At 34.6% G+C, this 17,186-nt stretch overlaps 1 protein-coding gene across 25 annotated transcripts in view; it reads right to left on the bottom strand.

The window, feature by feature from the left end:
* Positions 1 to 17,186, bottom strand: part of MKLN1 (muskelin 1) — a 312,981-nt gene that overhangs the window by 7,295 nt on the left and 288,500 nt on the right. For 21 of the 25 annotated variants that reach the window (XM_070265077.1, XM_070265074.1, XM_070265079.1 and 18 more), the window contains 4 exons: positions 15,204 to 15,351; positions 13,560 to 13,674; positions 11,966 to 12,105; positions 6,377 to 6,479 (listed from right to left, as the gene is read on the bottom strand). In XM_070265077.1, the coding sequence (XP_070121178.1) occupies positions 6,377 to 6,479; positions 11,966 to 12,105; positions 13,560 to 13,674; positions 15,204 to 15,351 (506 nt within the window). The remainder of the gene's footprint in view (positions 1 to 6,376; positions 6,480 to 11,965; positions 12,106 to 13,559; positions 13,675 to 15,203; positions 15,352 to 17,186) is intronic. The other 4 variants (XM_070265090.1, XM_070265088.1, XM_070265089.1 and 1 more) reach the window with 1 other exon arrangement.

Below are 17,186 nucleotides of genomic sequence, written 5' to 3'. Positions count from 1 at the left end.
TAGGCTAGCCAATTACTTTAAAACAGACCATGTAACTCAACAACAATGAAACAAAATAAGAAAACTATTTCAACACAGGTAATTTAACAAATTGGTAAAAAGTAAAAATGTAGAACTATTTATATTTATCTTGATGAGGATGCTGGCAAATAGGCAAGTTAAAGGAAGGAATAAGAGTAGACAAATGAGGAGACTCTCAGTGGAGTTACTTGGCACTTGGCAAGGTCTGAGCAGCTGATACCACCGATTCCTCAGCTGTATTTCACACCTATGCTTGCAGACTTTAAAACTTCAGGTATCAATCACACTAATATTTGTGAGCCCTGATTAGAAGTCCTTTGAAGGTCAGAAATTTGACAAATATTCCAGAAGTAGCTATCTAAGAAAGAGTTAGGGAAAAAGGGGGTGAAAGGAAGAGTTTAAAATATAGAAAGTTCTTTACATATCCTGTGTATCAGTCCTCTGTCAGATAAATCTACAGCAAATATTATTTAGTCTGTGGCTTGCCTATTTTTTTAATATGTCTTGTAATGAGTAGAAATTTTAATTTTTTTATAGTCCAATTTATAAAGTTTTTTCTTTTATGATTAGTGCCATTTGTCACGTCTAAGAAATCTTTTCCTCTCCCAAGGTTGTGAAGATAATCTGTTTTCTTCTTGAAGTTTTATTGTTCTGGGTTTTATATTTAGATCCATAATCCATCTTAATTTTGTGTTAAGAGTGAGATATAGGTTGGGATATCCAGTTATTTAGCACCATCTGTTAAGAACACTTTCTTTTTCCCATTGGACTTGGCACCCTGCTCAAAAAGTCAATTGACCACATATATGTGGGTCAACTTCTGAATTCTATTCTGTTCTATTATCTATTTGTCTATCCTTAAGCCACAGTGCCTTGATTACTGTGGCTTTATATAGAATCCTATAATTAGGTAGTATGAGACTTCCAACTTTGTTTTTCTTTTTTCAAGATTGTTTCTGCTAGTCCAGAAACAACAAAAAAGAAACCTAAACTTGCCTGAATATTGATAGAAACTGTATTAAAATAAAAACCAATTTGAGGAGAATGGGCATCTTAACAATTTTTAGTCTTTCAATCCATAAATGTGATTTATCCCTCTATTTATTTAGGTATTCTTTAATTTCTTTCAATAGACATTATGTATTTGATTATTTTTTGTTATTAATACAAACAGGTTTTAAAATTTCATCTTTTAACTGTCCACTGCTAGCACAAAAATAATTGGGTTTTTTCCTATTGACCTTTTATTCTGTAACCTTGCTAAATTCACTTATCTTAGCATACTGTGTTGTAGATTGCATGAGGTTTTCCATGTACACAATAATGGCATCTACAAATGCAAACACTTTTTCCTCCTCCTTTCCAACTTATATGCTGTTTATTTCTTTTTCTTACCTTCTTGCACTAGCTAGGACTTGGTACAATGCTGAATAGAGGCGCTGACAGCAGATGTTCTTTCCTCATCATAATCTTAGGGAAAAGGGTTTAATGTTTTACAATTAAGTATAGTGCTACCTGTATTTTTTTCATAGATGCCCTTTATGAGATTTAGGATATTTCTTTTTTTTATTCCTAGTTTGCTAAGAATTTTTATCACGAATGGGTTTTGAATTCTGTCAATTGCTTTTCTTCACTTATTGAGATGATCTATGGTTTTTCTTCTCCGTTCTGTCAATGTGGTAAATTACACTGATAGATTCTCAAATGTTAAACCAACCTGGTATTCCTAGGATAAACCCCAACTCAGTCACTGTGCATTAACCTTTTTATATATTGCTGGATTCAATCAGCTAACATTTTCTTAGGAATTTTGCATCTACAATCACAAGAATTGGTCTGTATTTTCTTTGCTTGTAAAACGTCTTTTTTGGGTTTTTACATCAGCATTAAGCTGCTTCATAAAAGGATTTAGAAAGTATTTTGTCTTCCTCTGATTTCTGACAGTTTATATAGAATTGGTATTTTTTCTTTCCTAAATGGTTGAGAATTTACTGATATAGCCATTCAGGCCTAGCATTTAATCTGTTGAAAAGTTTTTAATTACAAATTCAATCTCTGTCTGTAACTGATATGGAGTTCCTTAAGATTTTCTAATTCTTCTTGTGTCAGTTTTGGTAAGTTTTGTCTTTCAAAGAATTTGTCCATTTCATCAAGTCACTGAATTTGCTGACAAAGTTGTTCATAATATCTCCTTATTATCCTTTTAATATCTGTAGGGTCTGTAATGATTTCTCCTTTTCATTTGTAATGTTGATAATTCATGTTTTCACTATTTTGTTTCTTGATAAATCTTGCTAGGGGTTTACCAATTTTATTCACCTTTTCAAAGAACCAACTTTTCACTTTTATTTTTTCTACTGTTAGTTTCCTATTTCACTAATTTCCTATCTTCTACTTACTTGGGGGTTAATTCATTTCTCTTTTCTAACTTCTAAGGTGAAAGATAAACTTTATTGACTCTACATACAGAAGGATGGGGAGAAAACTGTTATTTTGGCAATCTGATTAAATAAGTGGAACCGATATGTACTGGTCTAGAATTTTACTAGGTACCAAGTAATAGTACATAATCTGAATAAAGCCAGACCTCTCCCCCAAACTCCAGACTTCAATATCCAACTATCGCCTCAACATCTCAAGTCGGCTGTTTCATAGGCATCTCAAACTGAACAAATCCAAAATTAAAATTTTGATTCCAGTCATGAGTCCCCAACAACCGCCAGATACCAGCTCCACCCAGAGCTTTCTCATTTCAGTTAACAGTAACTCCATCCTTCTAGTTTCCCAGGCCCAAAAACTTTGAAGTCATTTCTTTCTAAAGCCTACATCCAATCCATCATAAAATTCTGTTGGTTTTACCTTTAAAATATATTGAGAATCTGATCTATTTTACTTCTCACCATTTCTACTCCTACTACGTTAGTCTGAACTACAATTCCTTGCTTCGATTTCTACAACCTCCCTCATAGGTCTCTCTGCTTCCATCCTTGTTCCCCTTTAGTCTATTCTCAATACAGTAGTCAGAGTGATCTAATTAAAACATAAAGGAGACCATATCATTTCTCTGCACACACAATACTCTGAACTGGCTCCTTATTCCTTTAGACTAAAAGTCAAAGTCCCAACAACGACTTACAAAGTTATTCACAATCTGTTCTCCCAATCCCTGCTCTTACCTCTTTGACCTCATCTCTGACTATTCTCACCCTCCTTACCTCTACTCCAGCCACACAGGCCTCCTTGCTGTTCTCAAAAACAAAGCCAGAATTCCCCCATCCTAGGTTCTTTTGTTCTACCCCTCCCTTTGCCAGAAATTATCTTCCCCAAATTATCTAGTTAGATCACTCCCTCACATCCTTCAAGTCTTTGTGCAAATCTCATTTCTAAATGAGGCCTATTATGATCATCCTATTTAATACTGCACTTGCCTAATTCTCACCTCTTATACTTCTGATCTCCCTTTACTCTTTTTATCCCTTTTTAATTTTTCCATAATACTTATCAAATTCTAATGTACTCTATAATTTGCTAATTTAATATGTTATTGTTTCCCTCCACCAGTATGTCTAAGTACTTCCTGGGCAGGGATGTTGTTCAGTTCACTGATGTATCTCCTGTGCCTACATGCCTGGCATATTGTAGGGACTCAATACACATCTATTAAATGAATGACACCAGTACCTTGGAAGCTCAGCAGAAGTATAATTAATATAAAATGAGCAACATTGGCTGAAAACTTGTTTTACCTATTCCTTCTCTATTATAGAATCCTCTCTGAAAACGGTAGAATTAATTTAGGCCTTCTTTTCTTTGCCTTTTTCTGGAAAAAAAAATATCATTTTCATAACGTTTATTAGAAGCTCATCACCAATTTAGAACTCATGTTCTGGAGACTGGAGGAAAGCAAAGAACCACTATTTGGTATATAGTTGGTAGTCCACCATCATTTCCCCAAAAACAGGCACAGTGATGATGATCATCATGGTAACTGCTCCCTAAAAAAAAGAGAAAAATCTAAAAACTACTTTTAGTTCCTGATATAATCATTTAATGTAGTGAAAATTTTGTAAAACATACATACAGAACAAAAACAAGCTAGTACAGAAAATGAATAGCAGTGAGGCCTTTTTCGAGACATGGAATGATTTCTTATCAGTCAAGATCTATATGCTTAACAAATTTTCTTTTTTTTTCTTTTGAGGAAGATTAGCCCTGAGCTAACTGCTGCCAATCCTCCTCTTTTTGCTGAGGAAGACTGGCCCTGAGCTAACATCCATGCCCATCTTCCTATATTTTATATGTGGGATGCCTGCCACAGCATGGCATGCCACGCGGTGCCATGTCTGCACCCGAGATCTGAACTGGCAAACCCTGGGCCATAGAAGCGGAGCGTGTGAACTTAACCACTGCACCACCGGGCTGGCCCCTAAATTTTCTAAGTATATATACTGGAACTGTCACCAAGGGATTTTTCTTTTCCCTCAAAACAAAAGCTATTAACACAATTTAAAACAAAATAACCTTATAGGCCAGTAATTCTCAATGTCAGGTGTGTGTTCAGTTTCCTGTTACATAAGAGCAGACAGAAGAGAATCTTAGGGCGAAGGTATTGTTTTGAAAAACTTTCTGAAGTGATTCTGATGCTGACACACACCTGCACAACACCATTTTTACTAACTTCTCTACTGGGGCTAAACAACTCTTGATAGACGAATCTTTTAAGAAATGGAATGGAAGTCTGTGGCATCCAAATCATAATTTGGTATTACTCAGAAAAGAGGAAAAAGAGAAACCTAGTACCAAAATTTTTTAAATGGTTCTGTTTGAACTTGAGATACCTCCCTGTCCTGGTTTTTCCTATTAGCTTAGTTTTAAGAACAAACTGTCTGTTTTCTTTGGCTTACTTGCAGCTCACACAGCTGAAATTATTTACTTTGCAATATTTTGGTTTGGTTTGGTTTTAAAAAATCAGAGAAAAATAACGTTCCCAGACTATAGCCATTTTAGATAGAGTATGGCAAAAACACAAGGAAATCTATTTATAACTCTCAAATGCATGGTCTAACAAAATGAACATTAAGGGTCTTTTCACAACTTATTCAGTTATAAGCCGTAACAGATTAAACCAAATACATTCTGTTACATAGCAAAACTATGATAATTTCCACTATTTTAAATAGTATTATGAATTGACTGAAGATTCAAGGAAAGACAACTAACTGTCCTCCTTCAGGGGGGTTCTATAGTGCATTCTGTTGAGTCTCCATTTGGTGAAGGGCTGTAACCAATACTGAGTAAGAGAAATAAGACTTATTTTCACAGTGGGCGACTATGAAAGAGTATCTCTTTGTTTTGGTGCCAAGGACATGCAGGCTCTACTACTTGAAAGTACAATGAACCTGGTGCCTGAAAGTGATTCAACATTAAGTCTGAAACCTGTGTCAATGCTGAGCAGAGAAAAGCACTGCTTGATGTTGCTATTAAAAAGCCAAAACAAAGCAAGAGCTAAAAGGGGAAAAGATGTAAGGGACAGAACTACATATAATTAGCACCAATTCTGTGAGTTAGAGGTAAAATGAATTGCAATTCAGATGATACTAGATGAACTATGGACAAGGATGGCTGGCAAAAGGAAAAAGTGACAAAAGTAATCTCAGAAGTTAGTGGGAAGAGAGGCTATAAGACCATGAAAATCTCCGTAAGTATATTCACACACTGTGAATAAGCAAATATGCCCTAAGAATATTAAATATTCAGAAACAATTGCTTCCATCCCATGTTATGTAACAAAAAAACTGAAAAGTAACGATCTGTTACTAATTTCTCAAGCTTAGGGACTACAGATGAATGAAGTTAGTAGCCTATAGTCAAATTACACTGCTATGACATTCATAAAACTAACTATCAAGGTAGCAAGGATTCTACTTCCATTAACCTCTTCACTTTTTCCCTACAAAAAAAGAGAGCTTTTCTTCACTTAGGGGATTATGGAGTATCAACAGAAAAGTTTATATTGAAGCATTATGTAATCCTTAAATAAAGGCGGCATGGGACTAAAGAAGTAGTAAAAATTTCTATTTCCTTCCCAATACACAAAACTAACGTCTAAGTTAAAACTTTATACCCGAGAATCCTTTTCTGAATGGATCAAGAATTTTTTGTGCGACTTGAATCTTATATTAACACATGAAAATATGCCTATTCAATTTTTATTTCATCTGCTCTGTACCATTTTTAAGATTATCAGTGTCATCACACTTTCCTTAAAACATCCGAGAGCAAAATCAGCAAATGTAAGTCAGGAAGACATTTTATTTTAAAATGTTCAATTTCTGAAGTTTATTACGCCCTTTACCTCTTTTGTTTCTTCTGGGTCTGAATGATCCACAGTTATATAAAGATCATTTTGTAAATATTTCAGAGCACTAAGGGGATCCATTTGGGCCTTTTCTTCAAACCTAGAAATGTAAACAAGAACAATAATTGTCTGGAGTTATGAGAAAAAATCAGAAATGTCTTTCAGACCTGGAGTGGACTACTCTGTGTATGAGGAAACATTGCGGACACCTACAAAACCTGTGTTTGGGAATCCGAATGCTGCCATGTAGACAGTGTGGATGTGGAGTCTCTGTGGATCCAACGGCAATACGAGGCAGTCACAGGCAATGGTGCTGGAGACTGGATAACAGCACTTCCTACCCTCCTCTTAAAACTACAAGCTAAGATTAAATCAACTACAAAACATCGCGAGTAAGTAAAATATTTTCCATAACAGAACTACAAAAGAGCCAAACGTGTTTCATAAAAGACAAGCAGAGATAAAATAAAAATACTTGGTTAGCTTTGTGCAGTATACTTTCCACTGGAAGTGGACTTAACAGATACTTTAGAAACAGAAATGAGTATAGTTTCTTTTAATGAATATCATTAACACTGATTAGATATTTTTAATGAGACTATTTCCATGTCTTAGTAATAATAACAAAAAAAAATTGGAGCAACTACTTATCAAGCATTTGTTATGTGCTGGACTCTTATCAAATATTTTACATATAGCACTTCATTTATCCTCATAATAACTCTATGACAACAGTAAGTTTTATCATTTTTTTAAAAAACAGATGAGAAACTGAGGCCCAGAGAATGAATTTGGCCAAGATAAGAGATAGTAAGTGGCAGAAGTAGAACCAAACACAGGTCTATGTGACTCCAAAGCTGAAAAGGAAACAATGATTTCTCCTAAATTAAAAAAGTCTGTTTGGGACTATTTATTTAAATAAGATAATGTCCTTTTGTTACAGCATAACTATATATGGATTCATTTCTGATAAATTGGCATGCTTTTCAAAATATTATATAGAGAGAAAGATAAGAAGACATTTAATTTCATTTGGGAAAGGAAAATAGTGAAGAGCCTTTCACAATGGTGTTTATTCTTATGGCATCAATAATTTCCCGTCTTTTAGGGTACCTGTTTTCAGGCAGGGGCAAAGACTAGCAAAATATTACAGTTCTCTTATACCAGACAGTATCCTGATTGTCAGCCAACCCTACAACCCTCAGATGAGAGTCCCTCAGGCAGAGGTCATGTTACTCTATCATCTTGCCCACAATGGATTAGATCAGAGTTTTGGCACCTGAGACAAAAGCAATCATCTCAAGCTTGATTAGCAGTTTATAAAATGGCCTGGTAGAATAAGGTGTCTAATTTAATATGAAATTTGAATTAAAAAGGTAATTTTTCTGTTCTACTCAATTCACAGAAACAACCTTCTATCTCTGCAATGTAGCAATGTCCCTCAAACTCTTGAATTCATCTAAGAGTTGGCAGGAAAAAGGTCTACATTTTTCAAATGCCCATTTTAGGACCTTTTATTGTCAGCTGGAATTAGTAGCAGACCAGATTCTCAAGATGATCTAGCAGTCATCCTTGACTGCTCTCTTTTCTCATACCCCTATCAAATCCATCAAGAACTTCTGTTAGTGCAACCTTCAAAGTTTATCCAGAATCTTACTGTGCTTTCTTGATCTCTTTCATGGAGTGTCTCTTCCTCTGCATTCCCTCAAATGGTGGTGGTCCTCAGATAACACTCAACATCCCTCTACTCTTCTTACTCTCCCTGAGCAAGCTCCTTGTCCTTGTTGGTGACTCACAAACGTAGTATCAGCTGAACCCTTTCCTCAGAGTGCTCACAGATGATCTCTAAAACCTAAAGTGCACCCCAAACTGAACTCATCTTGCCCAACATGTAAACCTGCTGTTTCTGAAGAACTCCCCATGTGAGTGAAAACGGCATGACCTTTTGCCCAGTCCTTCTGGAAGAAAATCCAGCATGGGTTTTATTAAAAGATAAATCTGAATGTGTCATTCTTCTACTTAAAATCTTTCAATGCTCCCTTTTCACTCAGAGTAAAAGCCAAAGGCCCTTCATAATCTGTCCCCTTCTAATCTCTCTGACCTCATCTCCTACCACAATCACTTTGCTCATTCCAGTTCAACCACACTGAACTCCTCAATTTATTCCGCAAATAATCCAGGCACATTTTTAACCTCAGAGCCTTGTCTATTACCTATCTGGAATACCTTTCCCCTTAAGTATCTACGTGATTCATTCCCACATATTCTTTAGGTCTCTACTCAAATGTCATCTCTGCAGTGAGGTCTACCCTAATACCCTTATTTAAAATCATATTCCCAGCTAACCTGCACAAAAATAGTTCTTAACCGGTTTTAGTTTTTTTCATAATACTTACTGTAACATATAAATTCCTTATTATGTTTATTGTTAGTCTCCCTTCATAAGAATGGGAACTTAGGGCAGGAATTTTTGTTTGTTTTCTTTGTTGACATATCCACAAAGCCCACGACAGTATCTAGCACACTGCAGATGCTCAACAAATATTTCTTAAATAAATGAATATAGTTTTATTGATGTTTATAAAGATCCTTAGGTGGTTGCTTTGGCCATTTTACACATGAGCAAACTGATGTCCAGAAAGATTAAGTTAGAAGGCTGAATATCAGTCCAAGATCCAGGTCTAATACTTTCCCCAATATAATAAGACATTAGCTATCAGAACTAAAGGCAAAAAGTATCACAATCAGAAAAGTATTATGTTGCATATTTTTATGCTATTATTACTCTAATTGAAAATAATTTACACAAATGAATAGGGTCTTTAAACATTCTTAAATTGTCCTTCAAGGGCTTTTCTGGTTTAAGTTCTAGATGAACTAAGCATACTTCTCTACCCATATTAGCAAATTTCAAAGGTTGACTATTTGCCCAATCACATAAACTTGGTGCTTTTCAACTTCAGTCGCTTTATTTTATGAATCATTCTCATAACTCACAAGATTTGCTAGAGTCTTTCATCATATACTTAAAAATTTAAACAATTGTTACTGATTATTCTTTTATTCTTTATCCACTTTCATTCCTCACTTTATGCCTTTTACTGGCACAAGTCACTAACAATGTTTGTACTTGAAACCTAAAACACGCCATAATATAGAATATTTCAAATTCCCCCAAATTGTTATTTCACCTGCAAACTGATATATTTTTAAAGAAGAAAAACAACTGCCAAATATCAAAAAGAACAATACTTCTCAGGATAGCTTGGCTGTGGATAAATGAATTAATTCTACTTATTTTTAGAAGGAATGAAAATTAACTTTCTGTAGGGCAATTTATAATTCACCAATTCTACCACTACCCTACAGAATTTTTGGATAGGGATGCATATAGAAGCATATAATAATATTAACATATTGTTTATAATAGAAAATAAGCTGGAAATACTCTAAATATTCTACAAAAGGAGACTAGTTAAGTAAATTACACATAAAGTAGAACACTATGCAGTCATTATAATTGTGATTTGTACTTGTATCTATTAACATGCTAATAAGATGTCTATAAGACATCATTCATTGGAAAAAATCAGATTCAAAGCAATATGATCTTTATTTTTCAGTTAAACTAACAAAAATCTACGTGTGCACATAAAGCTTGAAGGATATACACTGAAATATTAAGTTATTTTTTCTGAATGGGGGGATGATGAGTGATTCAATTCTTTTGGTGGATAGAGAGAACTTATGGTTTTTCTTCTTTTTCTTTTTTTTTAAAGATTGGCCCTGAGCTAACATCTGCTGCCAATCTTTTTTCTTTTTTCTTTCTTTCTTCTCCCCAAAGCCCTCCAGTACATAGTTGTACATTCTAGTTGTAGGTCCTTCTGGCTGTGCTGTGTGGGACACTGCCTCAGCATGGCCTGACGAGCAGTGCTAGGTCCGCACCCAGGATCTGAACCAGTGAAACCCTGGGCCACACAAGCAGAGTGTGCGAACTTAACCACTCGGCCACAGGGCTGGCCCCTGTTTTTTCTTTATTAACCATGCATTACTTTTTCAATTAAAAGCCAGAGGAAAATGTTTAAAAGTGAGTTCCAATTCTTCACATATTGCACTAGATGATCTCCTTTAATCTCTAATGAGCTTTCAGTGAGGAAATTTTTAAAAAGAGCTCAACTTAACATTCCAACCACCAGTTGTTAGATCTGAAGTAGAAAAAGAACACTATAACTTCCCCAAATTTGTCTTATCCTTTTAAAACCAAAGTTTAACATTAAGTAAAGTATTAAGGAATGAAATTTTAGCAATGTAAATGGTTGAAGATACCTCAAGCTTAAATCTTGTTAATAAAACAGAATTTATCTCTTGCCACCCAGCCAACATGAAGATTCAGACCCTTTCTCCTGTAGATTCTATAGGAAATACACTGATTAGTCACAATAATGCCAAAGCAACATAAGTAACTAGGTTCAGCTATTAACTTATGTCTCAAGCACAACTTGTAAAAGCAGAGAAAGGAACAATAAGTAAACATGATATAAAAAACCACAAATTTAACTTATACCTACAAGAGATTTTTATGTACTTATATTCTATATAAAATATAATACATAAACATATATAACAAACATATAAACACACATATGTATGCATGTATGTATATATACATATACATGTGTGCTTGTATGTATGTGGGGGTGGGTGGAGGTGTGAGTGTGGGTTAAGCGGTGAACTCTGGAGTCAGAATACTCAGGATCAAATCCTGGCTCTGTCACTTATGGTTGAGTGACCTTAGATGAGTTATATAACCTATTTAAAAATGCCTCCATTTCTTCTTTTATAAAATAGTGATAATGACAGTACTTATTCCATTGGCTTACTGTGATTATTAATATGCAGGATCTAGCACACAAAAATTGCTCAATAATGGCTAACCTTCTCCTTCCAAACTATAAATTTTTATTACCATCTAACACTATCAGTAACCAAAAGGACAGATATACTTTTCTACATTTTTTTGTAGCTTATTACCTGCTAAGGCTAAAAGGCAAACATGACTCAGGAGATATAGGTAAAAATGTTTGATTACATGATTTTGCAATTAAATGGCAAAGGTAATGATGTAAAACTATAATCATATCTGAAGGTGTATTCTGAAACATCAAATTGGAAAGGTATTTAGTAAACTATACCATCATGTACACTGTTAAGAGAGTCGTCAATAGGTCAGGCACATGCCAATAATCCAGAACTGATGCAATTTGTAGTGTTTAGGCCTTGAGTTACCTGAAGGTAGGTTCATCACCTTCAGAGAAATTGTTTCCATTATTTTAACAGGTGCAAAATTTCCTTGTTCTATATTTAGAAATTTTTAGCATCAATATCTATCTTCACTTTGTATCTTCCTTTGAAAGAAGAAAGCAAAATAAGGAGAATAACAGGGCACTCACAAAAGTCATGATCTTCACAGTATTTACACTGTCACGTCACTAAATTTTCAAAGACAGTCACATTTCCAAAGCTTAGGTAATACCAACAAGAGCTGATAATGTTAAATAAAAGTTTTCAGTGAATTATTTTTTATACCTGTGTTTTCTTATGAGGTACTTGCAATGCCTCAGTAAGTAATCTTTTGAAGGCCTACACAACTTTAGTGACCAGAAGTCATCTAATCTCATCTTTGGGGAACAAGATTTTCCTGGATTCCCACCAAATAAATAATGAACCTGTAATAAACAAAACAAATCAGATTTTTAAAAACGCATGCATACTCAAAAAACTACAGAAGTCACAGTAAAATGTTTTCATTTTAGTAGTAGTGTATAACAGGTAACTTCCTTAGCCTTACTCATAAAAAAAAAATTAAAACATTGCATTTCTACCAAATGTTTCTCTTGATTCTTCTCAAGTTTCCTTTTTATTTTAAAGTACTATGCCTACTTCTTTAAATTACATTTTACATTAAAGTGAATTGTATTACCAGAATTATATCGACAATGGAAGACATGAAACAAAAGCAATGATAGAAGCTAATCCAAAATACTGAGTTTGCTTAGAGCAAAGAATAATGGAGAATATCAAGTTAATTAAGTGTTGATCATAATAGCAAACAATATCTTTAAAAAAACTCTGACACACACGTTGAATCCCTGAAGGTTAACAGTAACTAGAAACGTTTTAAGTTTTAAATTTAATTTAAGGATCTTAATCTTGCTTTAGGCTTAATGGCACACATGATTTGTGAAGTAACTTTTAAAATATTACTCCATTATTCAATTAAGACCAAAAAAGAAATGTAAAAGGAATGCAATATGATTTTACTATTATATTAATTACAGTTTTAGTGATATTCTTTACTTACACAAAGTGTTAAAGCATTTCCTGAAATTTTTAAAACATTTATATTCAACAGTGTTATACAGTAGCAATATTATTTGTATCCTACAGATGGAAATTCACTTACTCTTTAATTTTGGAAACTCTAAGAGAAAAGGCTTTTATTCACTCCCATGGTAACTTTTACCTAAAGGTCTCAAATGACATAAAATTTAAATAATCATCTATGGCCTGAACAGAAAGAATACAGGTTCTGTCAGTAACTTACTGTATAACTGAGGCCAATCACCAAACCATATGTAAAGTTTCAGGGAGAAATAGTTAAAGAAACCATTTTGAACACTGAGTGACACTAAAACTTCAGAATGCAGGACTGCTTTCACAAGGCTGATGAAAAAGATAGGTCACACAAACATAGGAAAAATAAAGATAAAAAGACTTCTTACACAATGGAAAAATCTAAAATCAGGAAGTTATACACACCTTTTCATGATATAGGACAAGGTACTCTAATGCTGAAAACTATACATTTTTACTTGGATATTCATATTGCAGAAACAATAGGCCATGCTATGTATCTGATCTATGCAGCTAAGCAGCAGCCACTGGCCATTGTCAAAAGAGGAAAAGTACTGGGAATTATGGACTATGCAAAAACATTTACTCTCTTATGGAATTTTAGGGAGAAATGAGATTGAATGTCTGCTAACATATTCTGTTGAATGCCTGCTATGTATTGTAACTTTTTATTCAAATCCACTTAAAAAAATAAGAAACAGATATATTTTGGCATTTTTTCAGATTGTAGGTCTGGAAAGTTTATAGGTCAATGTAGTTAGGATACCTTGTGTAACTCATCATATACAAGCTGATGGGCGAACCTTGGACATGGCTCCTCCTCCTGAAGACTTTTACTTGGATTATCCTTTGCAGCTTGATCATTCTTATAGACGCAAGACCTGCAAGATATTGCTTTTAAGGCATTCTCTCCTAGAAAATTAGCAGCACTAATGTAACTGTTAATGCAACTATAGGAAGCAAATTAATTGCATGTCTAATTACCAACAAAAAAATTATAAATTTGTTCACAAAAAATCTTAAAGTTCTGGTCACTCTCATAAAATAATCTGAATTTGTTAGAACTGAGTTCTGAAGTTCTTTTAATGCTCATCAAAAACCTCATGTAAGAACAACGTACCTTGTGTTATAAAACAGAAACAGTATATATGAAAGCTTGAAACTGGGGGCCAAGTTGCTTTAACTATACTCAGTTAGTTGTCTGTTTGCAATCGTAGTTAGACAATGCAGTACTAAAGCCCACCCTACGGATAAAACCTCTGATGAACGGGTCACGGTAACAGGTAACGGGTGCTTAAGTTTTTCAGGAACTGAGAGTTGCTCCTTGTCCAGTTCAGACCACCAACTCATCAACTGGGCCTATATGGATGACGGATAGGTGACTCTTTGATGTCAGGGGGCTGAAAACTCCACCTTCAGATCATGCTAATGCCACCATGTTGTGGATATGTGTCCTATGAAAAGCCATGAAGCTTGACCATGCTAATGCAGACCATACATTACCTCACTGGTCCTTACCTCTAACCATCTATCCCCACATTTCAAACCACCCTGCCCCTCTATCCCATAAACATCCCTCCTCATTTTCAGGGAGACAGATCTGAGCCTTGTTCTCCTGTCTCCTTGCTTGGGTGCCTTGTGAATAAACCCTTTCTCTGCTTCAAAGTCATCGTCTTGGTGACTGGCATATTGTGTGGCAGGCAAAACGAACCTGGCTCAATAAGAGGCTCAAACTAGAAGTTGAAAGATGATATACTATCTATTCACAATAAAAAAAACCACAATAGACTGCTTTCATTTTTACTGTAAATAAATGTCCTATTTAGAAAATAATAAATTCCTTGGTTGCTGAAAACCACCCTCCATTACTGAGTGGAGGAAGTTCTCCAAAGTACTTCTGTTCTGTAGAATATTCACTTATGCAGTAACCACAGAATGTTAGAGCTGGATCCTCAAGGCTGGTGTTTTCCAAAGCAAAAGGTGCACCAGTTCTGTGAGATGCTCTGTGACAAAGGGGTCATGGTCTGAAAATCTAAATAATAATGCCTCCCGACCCTGATCTAGTGAAACCACTTCATTTTTATAAAAATTATGACCTGGGAACACTAAAAAAAGACACTGTTCTCAAGTTTACACATCTACTTGGTAATAAAACCTAGACTAAAATACAATTCTCTTGACTCCCAGACCAGGGACCATCTACTACTAACTGAACAATTCAGAGACAAAAATCCATTCACTAAATGTCACTGTACACATAGGCACTGATAATGACTTTTTCCCTCAATACTTAAACTTACATGTATGACATCACAAATTAACATAAGCCTTCTATTTCTCTCTTTGGAATAAACCAACAACCTCAAATAAATGTGACATTGGGATTGCAGTACAGACAAGAGCTCCTTACCAACTATTCCTCACGATGTCATAAATCCAGAATGAATTTCTGACATTCTCTTCCCTCTTTTCCTTGTCTTTGCTGAGTCCAGATAAGACATGTATTTCATTCAGTTCTGGATCAATGGTTGCTCTCTGTGTGAATCCTGTCATTGGAACTATAAATTGAAAATGAAAATAAGATGACAATATCCACATTAGATAACAGATTAGCACTACTCTATAAAAGATTAATACATCCTTACCCTTCCCTGTCTGTGTCCACAGCACTTGTCTTCTAACATACTACATAACTTTTATATTAAACAATAAACAATCATTTATTATCTCTCTTCTCCCCACTCTAGAATATAAGTTCTACAAGGGCAGAGATCATTTGCTTCAAGATTTTGTTTCCAATGCCTAAAATAGTGCCTCGCATATAATAGTTATCCAATTATTTGTTGAAAGAATAATGAATGCTAATTACCAGAATGGAGCTAGAAAGAGGAAAGAGGTAGAAAGAGTTATGCAATGAAATCATTTTTATTGAGGGAAAGGGCAATGTTTTAATTAACTGATGTATTATTTGGGTCAGCTCTAATTTAATAGGAGAGATAAAATATTCAAATCTTGACCTGGAAAAACAAAAATTTGACAAAAAGTAAAATACACATTTGTTTAATAAAGTCAGAGTTGTTTAAAATACTTGTTCATGACATACAATGAAATGACATCATTTTCAAGGAAAAAATAAAACACTTTGGCGTTTAATATACTATTTTGTTTTCCTGAGTAGCTCAAATTCCCCAGAGTTAATAATGTTTTATTTTCCTAAGAAATGCATTAAATGAGTGATGGTCATTCTGCACTGTCCAGTAATTTGTAAAACATGATATGGCAAATGCAAATTTTTCTCCTTATCATTGTTATTTGGAAATATTAGTTGAAATATAATTTTATGATTTACAACATAATTGCCATGGATCTAAAACAATGTCATTGTTTCAACACCACATTTCTTTTAATACATGAACAACTATCATATGTTCAAAAAGCTAAACAAACATTAAACTGAAAAAAAATATTTCAATCAACCCAGAATACAACGGGAGGAAATGTTAGCCACACTGATCTTCATTTACTTTTGTCTACTTCAGCAGGGCCAAATAATCCAGTATTTATTTTTTCCTAGTTTACCTTAAATTCATGTGTCTTTTTACATTTCTATTCAATAATTTTGTTTGCGATATTTTAGAGACTATCCAAATGCATCCCACAGAAGTATGTTAAAAAGTTACACACACACACCTCACAATAAATTTGTACATATGCATACACAAATATATTTATATTTATACATACACATACATCGACCTAATCTTAATAATAACCTCAATCCTCGTGTCATAGTTGTTAGTGGTTATTTAAAGTCTGGTATTTTCTTAACAAGGCGTGGGAAACTTTCAAAAGTGCCAAGGTTCTGACCTCTCTTCCTCAGAAAACCTTGGAAGAAAGATAGAACTGTAAAGAAATGAAATCACTTTCATTAGTGGTGAAAGTGGAGGACATAAATGCCTAAATTTATTGCACTTAAATTTCTTCATCTCATTTTGTCTTAATACTGAGCCGTTAAATTAAGAATTCTATAACATGGTTGGGGCCGGCCTAGTGGCATAGTGGTTTAATTTCCCTTGCTCCGCTTCAGAGGCCCAGGGTTCACAGGTTCGGATCCCAGGTGCAGACCCCAGGTGCGGACATAGTGCCACTTGTCAGGTCACTCTATGGCAGTGTTCCACATAAAATAGAGGAAGATTGGCACAGATGTTAGCTCAAGGTCAATCTTCCTCTCACACATACACAAAAGGAATTCTATAACATAAGTTGGCAAACTATGGCTTGATCTGGCCTACCTAGGGTCCAATCAGGCCTTGTCCACTCATTTACATTTTGTCTGTGGCTGTTTTCACCCTACAACAGCAAGCTTGAATAGTTGCAGCAGCAAATTTATGGC

This window comes from Equus caballus, chromosome 4, assembly GCF_041296265.1.
Source record: "Equus caballus isolate H_3958 breed thoroughbred chromosome 4, TB-T2T, whole genome shotgun sequence".
NCBI classification, from domain to species: domain Eukaryota; kingdom Metazoa; phylum Chordata; class Mammalia; order Perissodactyla; family Equidae; genus Equus; species Equus caballus.
The sequence above is the reverse complement of the archived record's forward strand: the minus strand, read 5'-3'. Positions and strand labels throughout refer to the sequence as shown.